The following is a 16,214-nucleotide window of genomic DNA, read 5'->3' on the forward strand; positions in this document are numbered from 1 at the left end:
CAGTATACACCAGATTAAAAAATAAATGTCCTAAACATTGTTTACCTGCTTCCTTCAGGATTAGTACCATAAATGAATGTTCCAAGTAAGCATTATGTTTAGATCTTTAAGAAATATATATTGTACGTTAAACCCACGATTGCCAAGTTACTCTTCTAGGTGTATAATAAATAACTAGCAGATAATTCTGGTGGCCATCTAATTACCCCCTATTACAACAGCTTTGAGGATGACAAAGAAAATGATTTATAAAACCCGTATTTCCTGTTCTGTTCTACAGATTTATACTACCGTGGCATCTACAGATCAGCACTTTTGCAACAGCACTGAGAGACAGAGGAAAAACTAAAATAGTTTAAACAGACATTTCCCCAAGGGTGCAGTTGTCATAGATCCAAACTCTTGCGTTCAAGCTCCTTGTACGTGATCTGGGGGCACATTATTACAGCTAAAGGGCTTTCTGACTCTCAGCGAATCGCGAAGCACCATGTTCCTGCACCTGCCTATAATATTGGTTCCCCCTAGTACGGACCGTTAATGAGGCACGCACTTCAGCTCTACTGATACGCTAATTCAAGAGTTCTCATTATCAGGACACTTCCGCTACTTCACTCCCATCTACCTGAAACTCCCCATCCTCATTTAGCAGTATGGCACGGGCAGGATGTTTGCAACCCCTTCAACTTCGGTTCATAGTGACACGAGGGTGCCTAAATTAATCCAATCTCTGCAAATGAACGTCTAGCACACGCACCTGGGTTGTTGCTCAACATGGTTGAGCATTCTCCTCATTGGTTTTCTTCAACTTTGCATTTCAACATTACTTATTTTGTACAAGTGTGTGTTGGGTTAAAAAAAAATCCTGCAATTTTCACACACCTTGGTGCAGTGTGCACTACGATTTAACTCAGGTTCCCAAGAATGAATAGGTGAATGAACAAATCCAAAATTTCCAAAGGGTTTTGTTTTAACCAGCCAGGTCCAGCCAGCAACATCTGTTCATTATTTGCAATATTCCTAGCCTTTCTTGTCAGGAAGGTGGCTGGTCTGCTGGTTGCGTGGATTCCGTCAGTAATTCAGCATCAGGGTAAACTGCCAAATAAGTTCTTTCCAGAAACCCCAAATATGCAATGCCATTTTGTGAAATACTGCCTGTAGATGCATAAACATTTTCTTCCATTACGTAGCAGTTTGCAGTTTCTTAGGGCTTGTCTACACAGGGAAGCTATGCGAAATAGGCTAAGGTGTGAATTTAAAGTGCAATAGGTATTCTACACTAGCTCTTCATATGGACACTCTTATTTCACACTCAGAGAGACTTTTTGCACTTAATCTCCTTCCAAAAGCGGCATAAGAGTGTCCACACAGGGAGCTCCTGAGGGACAACTAGAGACATGGCGGGTGAAGTAATATCTCTTGTTGGGCCAACTTCTATTGGTGAGAGAGGCACGTTTCAAGCTTACACACAGCTCTTCTTCAGATATACAATAGTTATTTCGGGCTATTTCCATATGTAGACAACCCCTCAGAATGACTTTCAGCTTCTGGAGAGGTCAGTCTCTGGTAATGCATTTTCTAGCACAATGCCAGAAAGACGTGTGTATGTGTGAGAAAGAAAAGAAAAATGGGATTATCTCGTATTTCCTTGTGCGCCATAGGAGACTCATCAGAAACTTCATCTTATAAAGAACAACAACTTGATTCAAAAAGAAGCCATATTTTAATTTCAAAGTCTGTGTAAACATCTGCTGCTGTTCAACAAAATATTTTTAATCACAATGGGTATTTGTAATCAATTCTATATCCAATGTCAATATTTTGTTAGCAGTAATCTGATATGAAATCTAATTTGCACAGCCTACAGTACTAGCCCAAGAGACAGCTTGTCTTCCATTGGCTGCTATAGAGAAATAAAGAAAAATAAATAAATAAACTGGAACAAGATTGTTAATCTTATTTGTTGTTTCTCAAGGGGTGGATTTCATTATTTTATTGCGAGTCCCACAATATTTGGCATTTTTCTAAAAGCCTCAGCTCCTGGAGTCAGGTGATGTGTGTGAGTGAGAGAGTGAGAGAATGAGAGAGAGAGAGAGTGAGTGAGTGAGTGAGAGAGAGAGAGAGACCCACACACACCCTTCTGGCTGTGGAGAAAAGCTTGAAAACATGAGTGCACCCTAAAGACTCAAAAACCAGAAGACAAATAAAAAGAATGCAAATTCTATAATTAAAAAATAGTACTACAATGATTTTTGGGTCCTAACTCATGGCTTTTTTTAATGCCTGAGATCATCAATACTATAGATGAAAAGAAACCATGGGTGACCCTCATTTACTTCAGATGAGACTGCTGGTCTCCTGGGGGATTGTGCACAGAGTCCTTAGTCTCAGTTGGGAAGCCCCAAGAGGATATTTGCCTTCCCAGTCAACGTGTACATGCCACAGATGGAATTTTAAAAAGCATTCACCACTGACCTAATTGCTCCCACTGGAGTTGATGGTAAAACCCCACACAGCAACCAAATCAGCTGCCTTCCTAAAAAGAATGTTTAGGCAACTACAGAAAGGGGAAACTCCCACTAATGGGAGCGAAAATAGGCTAACATTGAGTGCCACACTTCTGCATACCCAGGGTGGGAATTATAAGACTGGAGGGAGATACAGAGAGTCCGGAATTAAAGAGCTGGACTGTACCCCTTTAAAATCTTCCCTTCAATAGTCTCTGATTCATGAGAATTTGTCTATCCATGTTAACAACATTTAATGATGCCATTTTTTGGCCTTACACAGAACCTTCTACTGAGGATCCCAAAGCATTTTACACAGCTACCTGACAGAGAGGCTTATCTTCATTTTACTCACAGCATGGGATTGTGAATCAGCATAAAATCATGAATCATCTCCTCCCTCCCCCCAAGGAAGGGAAGCTGGTATCACATTTACTTGCATCACTTTAGCACGTGCCGTGATCAGTGTCAGCACATACAGGAAGGAAACTAAGACCTCCCTGAAGTCAAAAACAAACAAAAAATTCAAGGAAAATTAAACAAAAAGCACCGAAGTATTGAGCGTATACCACAATTTAGATGTAAATCTCAAATCAATATCAACCTTTTAAAATTATTCCCCTGCACCAGTATGCCAAGACAAATACATTAGCTAAAGTACCTGTACTATTTTAACTGAACAAAACCCAAAATTCCCCTTCCCCAAAAGTAAGAGAGAAAGCAAGGAGAGGAAACAAGTCAAACGCGTGGGTATTTTCTCTTTCAGTTCACTCATATTTTGTATGTATATGCCCTTAAAAAGGTATGGTATGTATGTGTCTGACATCTTTTCATCAGTTTTAAGAGAGGCCTGTTTCCCTTTCACATGGCTGCATCTCATTCATCTGTGCAACACTTGTACATGGAAAGAGGGCCAAAGTCTGGGCAACAGCCAAGAAAGCAGATGTCAGGAAAATAAAAACTGTAAAACACATGGATTATTTACCACCACAATATTACAGCTCTTCCCTCCACCCCAGCACCCCTCCAATCTGATCCCTGATGGCGGTTTGGTAGCATTATTTTTCAGGACACCCTACTCATTTATGGAGAACCAAAGCTGCTAAGGCGAACAGTAGAAAGACAAATGAGCGTAGTTCAACTAGGCTGAGCAGCCTCCGCTGCCACACAACGTAACAGGTAATTGAAAATGAACAGAAGCAGTTTGTTGTAAATATGTACCACGGTATCTTTCAAGACATGCTAAGCATGAAGACTCAAACCACAGGAAAACAAAATATTGGTTTATCAAGCCAATTTCCATCTCAGGCTTTTATGCAACACCTGGCAATTTAGCATCACTGATAAAAATCATTTTAGAACCTAAGTGTATTTGTGACCTATTTAGTACTGACTGAAGGAAGCAAAAAATATTTAAGATGCATGCAAGTGGAATTCCCCAACGTAACCTAATGTTCTGTCTTAAAAAGTGGTTGCTAATGAAATTAATGAAGTTTGCATTTATATACACCTCTACCCCGATATAACACGACCCAATATAACACGAATTCAGATATAATGCGGTAAAGCAGCGCTCTGGGGGCCGGGGCTGCGCGCTCCAGGAGATCGAGGGTCTCGGGGGCGGTCAGGGGACAGAGCGGGTTGGATGGTTCGGAGGTTCTGGGGGCGGTGCAGTCAGGGGACAGGGAAACGGGGGCGCTGGATAGGGCATGGGAGTCCTGGGGGCCCTGTCAGGGTCCGGGGGGGGTGGATAGGGGGCGGGGCAGTCAGGGGACAGGGAGCAAGAGGGTTGGGTAGAGGGTGGGGTCCTGGGGGTGATTAGGGATGGGAGGGTCTCTGAAGGGGGAGGTCAGGGGACAAGGAGCAGGGGGGTTTATATAGGGGTGGAGTGGTTAGGGGCGGGAGGTCTCTGGAGGCGGTAGTCAGGGGACAAAGAGCGGGGGGGGTTGGATGGGTCGGGAGTTCTGAGGGATCAGTCGGGGGCGGGAAGTGACTATTAATAATGGAAATGCTCGAGGCCAAAGCAAGTTCGATATAACGCGGTTTCACCTATAACGCGGTATATCAGGGGAGAGGTGTAGTACCTTTCATCTGCAAACACTGAACGGAAAAATCACTAAGACATGACAAACCCTTCATAGCGGTGCTAGTCAATTTCTGCCTGTTGGATGGTAGGAATCAGCTTGGGGTAACAGGTCATTAGTGGGCCACAGACTTTGGTGGAAATGGAATCACCGTTAATTTCTAAAGACTGATTCTCCCACTGAGGGATTCAAATAACCTCCATCTGTTTCAACTTCAGAGATTCAGGGTATGTTTTCCCACTTAGGTGCTTTTTGGACCCACATGTCGCTTCACAGAAAAATTCAATTTTCCACAAAACAAGCCCAAAATTGACCCAAAAAAAAAAATCACACACAACTGGAGTCATGCCAGTTTCTACATGTGTAAAACCTCCACTGAAAGCTGCCTTGCAGTGCACCAGATGATCAGAGTGGACTGCAGCGACAAGATGTACTTTGACATGACCCAGAGCGTGGTGCCAGATTTGAAGAGCAGCTGCCTTCCAGCTGGCATGGCTATATATATTCTTTCATGCAGAACAGGCAGCCAAAAGGTTCTCAAGCTACTCCATTGTCACTGTTTTGGGGGGATTATAATTATTATTATTTTCCATCATTTAGTTATTTGTTTCTTTGTTCTAAGTGTGGTCAACGATACGTTCCCACACTAAACCCTATGGCATGTTGACTCATCTGAAAATAATTCAGATAATAATTATCTTTGCACCAATACCCCCTTGCCAAAAAATAAGCCCACAATGGAATACTCACACTCAAGGAACTGGTTTCAGAGTAACAGCCGTGTTAGTCTGTATTCGCAAAAAGAAAAGGAGTATTTATGGCACCTTAGAGACTAACCAATTTATTTGAGCATAAGGAACTGAGTTTTATAACCCCTGAAGGGAATTTTAAAAACCATCACGGAAGCTGATGGGCCTGGAGTTTTAGAATTCCACCTGCCCTGCCAGGTCAAAATTTCAGATGTTGACACCTGAAGATGATCTGGTTTTTAGAGGTGCCCAGCACACAGAATACCTATTGAAGTTAGTGGAGTTACACTGGATTAAGTGTATATTGGTGTAATAGAGATCTGAATCTAGTCAAATATGTAGGAAGGATGGTTTTGCAATTAAGGCACAGGACTGGGACTCAGGATATCTGGGTTCAGTTCCCAGTTCTGCCACACAATTCGTCTATGACCCTGGGCAAGTCACAATCTCTGTGCCTCAGTTACTCATCTGTAAAATGGAGATACTGATACTTCCTTTCTCCCACTCAGTGACTTGTCTATTTGGACTGTAAGTTCTTCAGGGCAGGAACTATATCTCACTACACCAGAGGTGGACAAACTACAGCCTGCGGGCTGGATATGTCCTGCCCAGCCCTAGAGCTCCCGGCCGGGGAGGCTAGCCCTCTGCCCCTCCCGCACCGTCCCCTCTCCCCGGCAGCCTCAGTGTGACGCGACCCCAGTGCTCTGGCCCGCCGCTCCTGCCAGGCAGCGCGGCAGCAGCGTGGCTAGCTCTGGCCGGCTCTGGCCGGGCGGCAGGGCTTTGCTGCTCTTAGCAGCATGGGGGCGGGGGGGTTGGATAAGGGGCAAGGGGTCCCGGGGAGCAGTCAGGGAACAGGAAGCAGGGGGCGGTTGGATGGGGTGGAGTTTCTGGGGGGGCAGAGAGGGGGGTTTGGATAGGCGTGGGAGTTCCGGGGGGAGGGGGGGAACAGCTGTCTGGAGGCAGGGGTGTGAATAGGGGTCGGGGCAGTCAGGGGACAGGGAGAAGGGGGGGTTGGGATAGGGCTGGTCAGGGGACAAGGAGCATTGGATGGGTCGGGGGTTCTGAGGGGGGCGGGAAGTGGAGGGGGCAGATAGGGCGTGGGGCCAGGCTCTTTGGGGAGGCACAGCCTTCCCTACCCGGCCCTCCATACAGTTTCGCAACGCCAATGTGGCCCTCGGGCCAAAAAGTTAGCCCACCCCTGCACTACACGTATGTACAATATCTAGCCCAATGACATCAGTTGGTGCTTTTAGGCATGACCATTAGACAAATAACAATTTGTAGCAGAAAACAGCCATTTTGCTTAACTTGCAGAGTTCTGAGTACTGTATTTCATACTGTAATAAAATCCATATACAAGAAAAAAATTATTAATGTTTTAACTGTAAAAAATATTTTAGTACACAATTACTAACTGCAGTTCCAAATAATGGATTAAAACTTGGCAACAAAGCTAAATTGCCTGCAGACAGAACTTTTCATCTATGTAAGTTTAAAATCAGTCACCATGAGAGATGGAGAATCCGTCAAATTTGGGGTGGGGGAGGGTAAAGAGGGATTTCATTCTGTATTGAAAAATGGAACACTGAAGAAAATAAACTTCAGATTTTTAAATTCTAGTCACATGCAGAAATAACTTGATTCTATCCTTAAAATGACTCGAGTGAGATTTCCAGGTAGCAAGGCCAACAAAAAAGATGGTCACAGCTAGAGCGCTCCTAGTACTCCACCTCGGCGAGAAGATTAATGCTTGCTGTGTCTTGGCTGAAACGCCCGGGTGAACGACGTGTTGCATTACTGCGCTCTGATCAGCCTCCAGAAACATCCCATAATCCCCTTACGTCAAGTGGCCACTCTTGTCATTGTTTTTGAATCGCTGCAGGAATGTAGATATGCCCTTTGAAAGCTCCGTTTCTGACAGCCAGCTATTTATCTGCTCCAAGACAAAGCAACTATTAGTGTGGAATGCTGTGCATGAGAGAGAGGCGGGGGAGTGGGGGTGGGGGGTCTGCTGCTGTCTGAACTTACAGAACAGCATGCTGACATGCTCTCAGCCCCTCAAAAACTCACTCTCCCCCCAAAAACTCACTCTCTCTCTCCCCCCACATACACACAACACACTCCCTGTCACACTCCACCACCACCCCCATTTTAAAAGCACGCTGCAGTCACTTGCATGCTGGGATAGCTGTCCATAATGCACCGCTCCCAATGCCGCTGTAAGTGCCGCAATGTGACCACTCCAGTGTGCTTGAAGCTGTCAGTGTGGACAGACTGCAGCGCTTTTCCTACTGCGCTCTCTGAAGGCTGGTTTAACTCAAAGCGCTCTACATCTGCAAGCGTAGCCCAAGGTCAGTCTGTGGATGTCTGATGCAGTTCACTGAGCTGCAGTCAGGGCTTATCTAGAGCTCTTCAGAAACAGCTATTCCTGAATAAATCCATGTGTAGACATTCTTATTCCAGAATAACAGTGCCTTGTTCCTGTTCAGCTTAACCCACTAATTTAACTTTCAAAGGGGTTACACTTAATACGAACAAGGCACCTTCACTGCAGAATAATAGTGTCCATACATGGAGTTACTGGAAATGATTCCCACTAAGACCTGGTCTACACTAGCAAAGTAGATTGGTATAACTACTTCACTCATGGGTGTGAAAAATCCACACCACTGAACAACGCAGTTAAACCAATCTAATTCTCCCATCGACCTACCTACCACCTCTTGGGGAGGCGGATTACCTATCCGCAAAGGAAGAAACTCTCTTGTCAGCGTAGGTAGTGTCTATGCTGAAATGCTACAATGTTTTAAGTGCAGACAAACCCTAAGTACAAGTCTCCCTATCCACTATCTATGAAGCATAAGCTTCACCCAGCTACCAGGTGCCACTTAAGAGTTGGCAAACTGCCATTTTTCCAAAAGGAAATACCCCACTGGGGAATGGGGGAAACTAATTAAAAAGCAGAACATCAGCACCTTAAATAAAGGAGGCTGGGAGCTAATGACAGGCATACAAATAGGTCTGACAAAGAAATGTTCAGAATTTTTCCAAATATGTACCATAGTAATGTCTCAAAGAAGCTACCAGGCACTGGTTCAAGAAACCATGGGAACACACAACATTGCCTCACCGTGACCACTGAACAGGGTAAAACATTCATTTCTAAAATTACATAAGGCCTTTTTTTTTTTTAAATACAGCCTCCAATTTGCACCCACAATCAATCCATCATGGGTGTATTTTATAAGCAAAGGAAAATATAATTTAGACATTACCTATACTCACTAATCAGGCTCACAGCACTGGTACTTGAGAAATTTTGCAGACACATTCAATTTAACAGGCCAGGTCTACGCTATGAGCGGCACAACTATGCCACTGTAACCCAGTAGACACAAACTACAGCGACTGAAGGGGCTTCTCCATTGCTGTGGGAGCTCCACCTCTCCAAGCTTGGTCCATAGTAGCTTGGTCCACGGAAGCATTCTTCCCTGTACCTAACTGCATCTACAATGGGGACTATGTCGGCTCAGCTATAGCACGCAGGGGGGTGGATTTTTCACTTCCCCAAGCACTGTAACTATGTTGACCTAAGTTTTTAGTGTAGACCAGCCTCACTACCCAGAAGACACAAAACGAAAGGGCGGGGAGGCAGCCACCAAGCTGTCCAGGGATAACACCAGCTGTCCTCTACCATATCTATCTGGGGACAATTTGGGAATGGTGGTATGTTCCTCTTCTGTGCATGCTGGGACAGAGCTGCATCAAAAGGTGATATGAGTAAGCTCTTATCACATTTCACTTTTTAAAGACAAAACACACACAATACCACAATTGAAGAAACGCCACCAGAAGTTGAAACAATTTTGCGTGTTCCGTTTTTTTTTTTTTTTTTCTATTGAGTCAGGGCTGAAATTTCATCAGCTACTTTCCAGTCCTGAGCAAGGTTTTTAGCACTAATTTATAAGCTCTTGGGGAAGGGAGGGAGTTGAAAAACCACTGACTATCCAGCAGCATTGTGAGTAGGAAAATTACCATACAATAAATAATGAAAAAAAGGAAACACGTGTTGCTGGAGTCCATTAGTATGTCACATTCAGTTTACGAAAACAAACTGCACCCAGAGATTCAGATCAAGTGGACAGTCATGAAAATAGAGCTGTGTCCATCACAGAGCACTATATTCCAGTGGGGTTAGACATTGCACTGAATTCACTTGCTAAGAGAAACTAAACCATGAATATTGTATGCGTGAGAGAGCAAGAGAGAGCTCAGTGTCCATCAAAGCCATCATCTTATCTCAGCAAAAGCAAAGGAACATTTCAGATCACCCAGGTAAAACTGCCTCCAGCTTGAATTGTCTTAATTAAAAAACAAAATGTGATGTGAAACAATCAGCATGCTGCTGTAAAGAGGGCTTTTTCGTTTTTTAATGTTATGACAAGTGTCATGTTAAAAGGTTTAATTTCCTTCTCTAAATTTGATTAGACAGAGAGTTTAATCCTCCAGGGAATATTCAACTGAACCTACAGTACTTGTAAATACTTGTAATTCAACAAGCAGTAATGCATACTTATTTTCAGGATGCTTCACAAGTTTACCCAACCATGCTGCTTAATAAAAGGGAATTCTTCAAGACGAGAGTGCTCTCTACCAGCAGAGCAGGACTACGCAATTCTCTATCCTGGTATGGCAAAGTGGAAACCAAGATGATAATGCAACACAGATCATGCAACTACATGCTATTCTGAGCCCAACTAGCTGAATGGAGATCATACTGTGCTGGATGTTCTGCTACCAACCAGGACAACTACCTCCCTCTATTTAGTGCCTTCTGCCCTCAGCCCACTGAAAGGACACAGTATTACAGATGAAATATAGGGCAAGTGTCTGCTTAAAAGGAAAGCTGTGGTGATGTCTCTGAGCAATGCCATTTTACTTCTCCTTCCCAACAAGAAAGGTGAATGACAAAGCCTGGAAGGAAAAGAGGAAGAGGAAAGAAAGCAGTACAGAAAGATAGGTCTTCGATCAGTTCTCAGCTACCTTTCAGGATAGCCAGCCTCATTATATAATTTTAAAACCAGTGCTCCGGTCCAAAAAGAAGTGATGGAACACACTTCCGGTAAGTGGGCACACCAGAACTACCAGAGTGCTGTTGTGGATCCCAAAAAAGTGCCAAAACGGCATCCCAGAGCGTTCCAGCACAACTCGAGGCCTGTTTAAAAGGCACAAAGAGAAGTAATGAATTGGACTTAACTGCAAACAAACTTTAAACTGTGGTGTTCACTGGAGAAGCTGAGTTCAGACTCTTTACCCTTTCTCCCACATCCCAGCTCCTGCCACGCTCTGTTACTTCCGCCTATATCTATTACCAGTCAGATGTATCCTTTCCGCTCTGTCCCAGCAGCCCAATCCTCTGCACATACCTTGGTAATTTCTCACCTTCATTATTGTGACCTCCTCCTTTTCTAGCTCATCCTCGCCTACTTCTTCCTAAAAAGAAAAGGAGGACTTGTGGCACCTTAGAGACTAACAAATGTATTTGAGCATGAGCTTTAGTGAGCGTGAGCTATAGCTCACGAAAGCTTATGCTCAAATAAATTTGTTAGTCTCTAAGGTGCCACAAGTCCTCCTTTTCTTTTTGCGAATACAGACTAACACGGCTGCTACTCTGAAACCTACTTCTTCCTGCTTCTCACTAACCCGCTCGACACCCCAATCATCTTACTTTCCAATACTTTCCACCTCTTTGCATCTCTGATCTTGCCTTCTCCTATTTACCCTTCCGCTCCTTACATTCCTCCTAGTCCTCTCTCCTTAGATCTCTCTTCCACTCTCCATTCTGAACCTTCCCTGCCCACTATATTTGAAGCACCTTCTCACTTCCTGTATGCCAAGTGGTCTCCTTCTCTCCTTCAAGTATTAGAGTCGGCTGACAATTTTCTTTGGAAAAGTTTTTGCAATAGAAAATTTCTATTTTCTTAACATGGTATTATCTGCAGAAAACATCCACTTGAGATTATTTTGGCAGGTACTTGTTGAAAACTGAAACATTTTCAAAGTTTTTGGGTTTTGGCACCCAAAAAATGATGTTTTAAACAGTCAGGAGAAAATTTTCAGGAAAACCAAAATTTTAGCTTTATTGGCCAAAACAAAATGTTTGTTGCCAAAAATTAGGGGGAAGTTATTATTTTTTTATTTTCAACAACTGAAAAATTCTGTTTTTAGCTTCTCAACCAAAAAAATGTAAAAACATCATTTTCACTGGAATTCTTGTTTTTGTCAAATTTTTCATGAAGGAAAAGTTAATGTCCCAAACAGCTCTCTTATATATATTTTTAAACTCCACCTCTATTAGGAATCCATCCTATCCTGTTCTCCTTCACAATAGTTTCTACACACATACACACACACACACACACATCCTTACCTGAACTTCTTTCCCACATCAGGTTTTGTCTGTATCAGATTACAAACTATTCAGGGTAGAGTTCTACTCTGTGTTTGCAATGCACTGTATACTACATAAATCAATAATAACAGTAGTTAGAGATACCGAAATTAATGGATAGTAGACAGGGCTCACCAGGCAGCCACTCCTATTTACAATGCAGAAACAAGAGGGCCTTTGATATTTTAGCAATACATTTAAAACAGCAGAAGGGAAATAGTTTAGTACAAACCTATAATTTACCCATGGAACTCACTAGTGCAGGATATTGAAGCAAATGGATTAGTAAGATTTAAAACAAGGATTAGAGACCTATGAATAAGAATAGCATCTGCTCTCACTAGCTAGTAAAAAGGCACAAGAGCTATCAGTCCTCACGTCTTTAAACCTATCATTAGTTGGGATCAGGAAGAAATTTCCTTTTGTGATACAAGTGCTGTAAAACTGGGTGCAAATATAGGTGAAAGCTTGGAGATTTATACCTTCCTTTAAAATATCTATCACTGGCCACTCTCAGAGATAGATACTGGAATATCATGCTCTACTCCCGTAAGCCAACACCTGTGTTTCTCTAAATTTTTCAGATGTAATGAAACAATACAGTTTAATAAAGGAAAAATTTTAAATTGGTAAACTCGTAATTTTGTTTTAAATTACTAGTTTTCTTTATTCTCTACATTAAAGTGGAATTTTTAAGCCACATAAAGACAACCATTTGATTGTTCACTGCAAAAAGTATACATTTGACTGCCAAAAAATGTTAAAGCACACACACACACACTGAAAAGATATACGTTTCACGTTACTGATCCATAACGATAGTAAGTTACCCTCTCTTTCAATATTTGTCTTTACTAGTGATGATATTGAAATACTTTTTCCATGAAAAGCACAAAGATCCTGAGAGGGGAAATTCAGAAGAATGTGTAGGTACTTCTCACCAGTTAAATGCAAGAAAATAAAGTAAGGAGGAGCAAAGGACATGTTCAGGTCACAAATAAAAGCGAGCTCAGCGGTCTCAAGGTAGGTCTTCATGGACGCAAGGCCACATCACACAAAGCATCCCACAACTTGGCACATATATAACATGAAATGCCAAAGACTGGCATTAGTGTGAGGTGTTGCAAGTCAGAAATAAAGCATACTGCTTTGTTGCAAGAGAGAAACGTGGGCAATCGTTGCCTGCACTACATCTGGCCATCTTTTAATAGCTGCTCCACTCTTACCAGCACCAAGTTTACACCCAAAAGAAAGAAAATATTCAAAACAATTGCTACATCTGGACCCCATCCTGACTTGTGCAAGGAGGAGGGTTTTTTTGCCCAAGTAAGGTCAGGGAGGATTAGGCCTTGAGTTTGCACTATTTAGCATCATGTGTCTGTACCAACCATCAGAATTCCCTAACCAACACTATAGCAAAACAAAATGTCAGCATCAGGAGCAAAGGATGGGCAGTGCAAAAAGTTAAAAATATTCCCATAATCCTTTCAAATTGAATCCTGACCAAAAATCAATGCAAATTTTTATCTATGCTCTGAAAAGCAGGATGCAGGAGGGCCAAAAACGCTAATTCCATCATATCTCGGACTATTTGCACAATAGAGGGAAAAAAGGCTAGCACGCCTGGAATTAAAACAGATTTCACCTATAGACAACCCTGAAATTTGGAATCCATTTAGATGAATGCTGCACATTCTCTATAAGGAAAAACAGATCTCCAGCAAATAACCACATTCTTGCACCTTAAGCAATGGAAACAGTATATCATAACATAACACTGTTATCTGCTTGCAAACAATGGCCGCCTCACTTAGTACATAAAGTTATGCACCTAACACGTGCATTTCCTAAGGAATTCACACCAAACAAGAAAATCCCATGATGTTCCTATTCACAAAACCCTGCACATTGGTGTGGGCACAGCAACCTGGAATATGTAAAGTATTGCATATTTATTATTACATGGCCAATGAAAATTAGGAAGTTTGGGGGTTCTAGTATTTTTATCTCTGGTATTTGTGTTTAGGCTTTTGCCAGGCTTTTCTATATAAGTGAATAAGGGAGCCTATAATGGGGCCAATGTTATACAACATCCAATCTTCTCATGGTATTTTAGTTCCTGGATGGTTCAAATACTGTGTGGAGACCACATTAAGAGTTCCCACAAGCGGGGGGGGGGGGGGGGGGGGGGGTGCCTATGAGAAAACAAATTCAAAGAAATCTGGATTTACTTGGGTTCCTTTGCAACACTAGTAGGAATTATCCACTGCACCCCTACGGCTGTGTAAACCCAAGTGGGTGGAGTCAGCATAAAATAGCTAAACTTAATTTATATGCATCATACATTGAAATAGGAGAGTCTGAGTCTTCTGCTTCCTGGAGCTATGTTCGTAAATAACTTTTGGTTTTGCAAAACAATCTGCAAACCAGGTAGGAGGTGACAGCCATGCCAGAGAAGGCAAGTTTTAAATAAAACTGCCTTTCCACCCCTCTTTCTCCACAAGAAAATATTTATGTGCTCTTAGCCCAGAAGTACAAAAACCCAATTGGACTGGAACAGCAATAGGCTTATTTCATATCAGCCATTGTATAAAGCCAAGGGTGAAGGAGAAGATTCGCCCTGAAGATCATCAGCACTGCCTCATTCCACAAGAATTTTAACCACATGATAACCTGGACCTCCAACGCTGGGTTTCTAAAACCATACAGTGGCAAAGGCAGTTCGTTAACCAAGAAAAGCATTAAAAGTACACTGAGAATACCAACGACTACTGCTCTTTTAATACAGCCACAGTAAGGATTATGTATTTTACCCTATTTAAGACAGCATCACACAAAACATTTTATTTTTAGATTAAATAAATGCAAGTTTCAATTACACTAATTCCTACATTTTATACCAATTTTACTGGAAAAAGCTTCAGAAGAGACGATCATATAAAGGGTGAGCAATGAAGAAATACCAAATTATTATACCTGACTACTTTTTATATGCTAGTATGATCTATAATAAAAATCTGACTGCATGACATAATTTACCCTTCTTCCATACCAATATCCTGTAACTTAAAATCTGGATAGTCTTAAATTTAGGCTCTCTCTCTATATTTTTTAAGGAACTTGCATTATCTAAGTGATAATGACATGCCTGCTTTTTTAAAAAACACTGTCATGCTGTAATTTTTTATTACACATTGTTGGCTAAGACACAGCGTGAAACGATTCTGTTCCTTGCAGCAGCTAAAATATCTGCCTAATATTCTTTTTATGAGAGAAGGGTTAAAAAAAAAAGCTTCTTTCAGGAGTATATATCTGTGGGTGATTTATTGATTGTACTGACCTTTCGGATTCATCAAGATTGCTTCCAGTTCCTAGCGTCCCTGCAATGGAAGCAGCTGTATAGATATTGGTAAAAGCAGCAGCAGCTCCAGTCCCTCCCTCCATGTTGCGCGCACGCACGCACACACACGCTCACTCTGCAGGAGCAGCTGGCTAAAGGCAGTGAGAGAAGGAGAACGCGGAGGAGGCAGAAAGAAAGGGCTAAAAACTGAGGTTGTTTCCCCACCCGACCCCCGACCCCTTCTTTAATGATACAGTACATACAGACTGCTTTCCACCTCAGGCGGGCTCAGAAATGTCAGCTGTGTGCAAGCACCTCCCAAAACATCGGAAGGAAAAATCAGCAATGAGAAGTACAAAGCAGCTTGCAAGCCTGGGTTCCCATTCTTTCTTTGCTCACTAATACCAATTCATGTTTTGCTGAGGCTGATACAGGCATTTCCAGCTGTAACCCTTTCCAGGCTGAAGCAGGAAGGCTAACAGACAGTTTCTGTGCCATGTAGCACCCAGGCAGGGAAGTGCTTACCTGGGTTGGACGTTCTGATTCCTAAATAATTTTAATAACTTTGCAGAAAATGGCCAACTAGGACTAAAAGTTATGAAATTTGGATTTTATCCCCAGCTCTGCCACACACTGACATAACTTCTCTGCCATTCTGTTTGGGGGATATTTACTTGCTTCCTCTGAGGCTTCATTCATTGACACCGGTAAAGCACTTTGACTTCCTAAATTTAAGGAACTGTGGACAAGCAAAGTTTTGTTACATTTATCAATTTAACACTGAACCATAAAGTAGGAGGCAAACATCAGTTTAATTTAGAGCCTAACTTGCAAATCCACTCAAAAGAGTGACAACAGACCATTCGTCTTCGGGAAAGTGATCTTCTAACAGGCGATTAAATATATATGAGAGGCAGCATGGTCTGTTTATTGACTAGGACTGAGGACAGCTCTACAGTACAAATATATCGGTATAACTATATCGCTCAAGGGTGTGAAAAATCCACACCCCCGAGCGACGCAGTTATAGCCCCCCGGGTAGACAGCATTATGTCCACAGGAGAGCTTCTCCTGTCAACAAAGCTA

General features: G+C 42.4%; 1 protein-coding gene across 4 annotated transcripts in view; it reads right to left on the minus strand.

Moving 5' to 3' along the window:
- Window positions 1-15,255, minus strand: part of ARHGAP32 (Rho GTPase activating protein 32) — a 266,577-nt gene extending 251,322 nt beyond the window's left edge. For all 4 annotated transcript variants that reach the window (XM_037882261.2, XM_043534160.1, XM_043534161.1 and 1 more), the window contains exon 1: window positions 15,129-15,255. In XM_037882261.2, coding sequence (XP_037738189.1) covers window positions 15,129-15,232 — 104 coding nt within the window. In that variant the 5' untranslated portion in view covers window positions 15,233-15,255. The remainder of the gene's footprint in view (window positions 1-15,128) is intronic.
- Between the last annotated feature and the right edge of the window lie 959 nt (window positions 15,256-16,214).

This window comes from Chelonia mydas, chromosome 22 (assembly GCF_015237465.2).
Source record: "Chelonia mydas isolate rCheMyd1 chromosome 22, rCheMyd1.pri.v2, whole genome shotgun sequence".
NCBI lineage: Eukaryota > Metazoa > Chordata > Testudines > Cheloniidae > Chelonia > Chelonia mydas.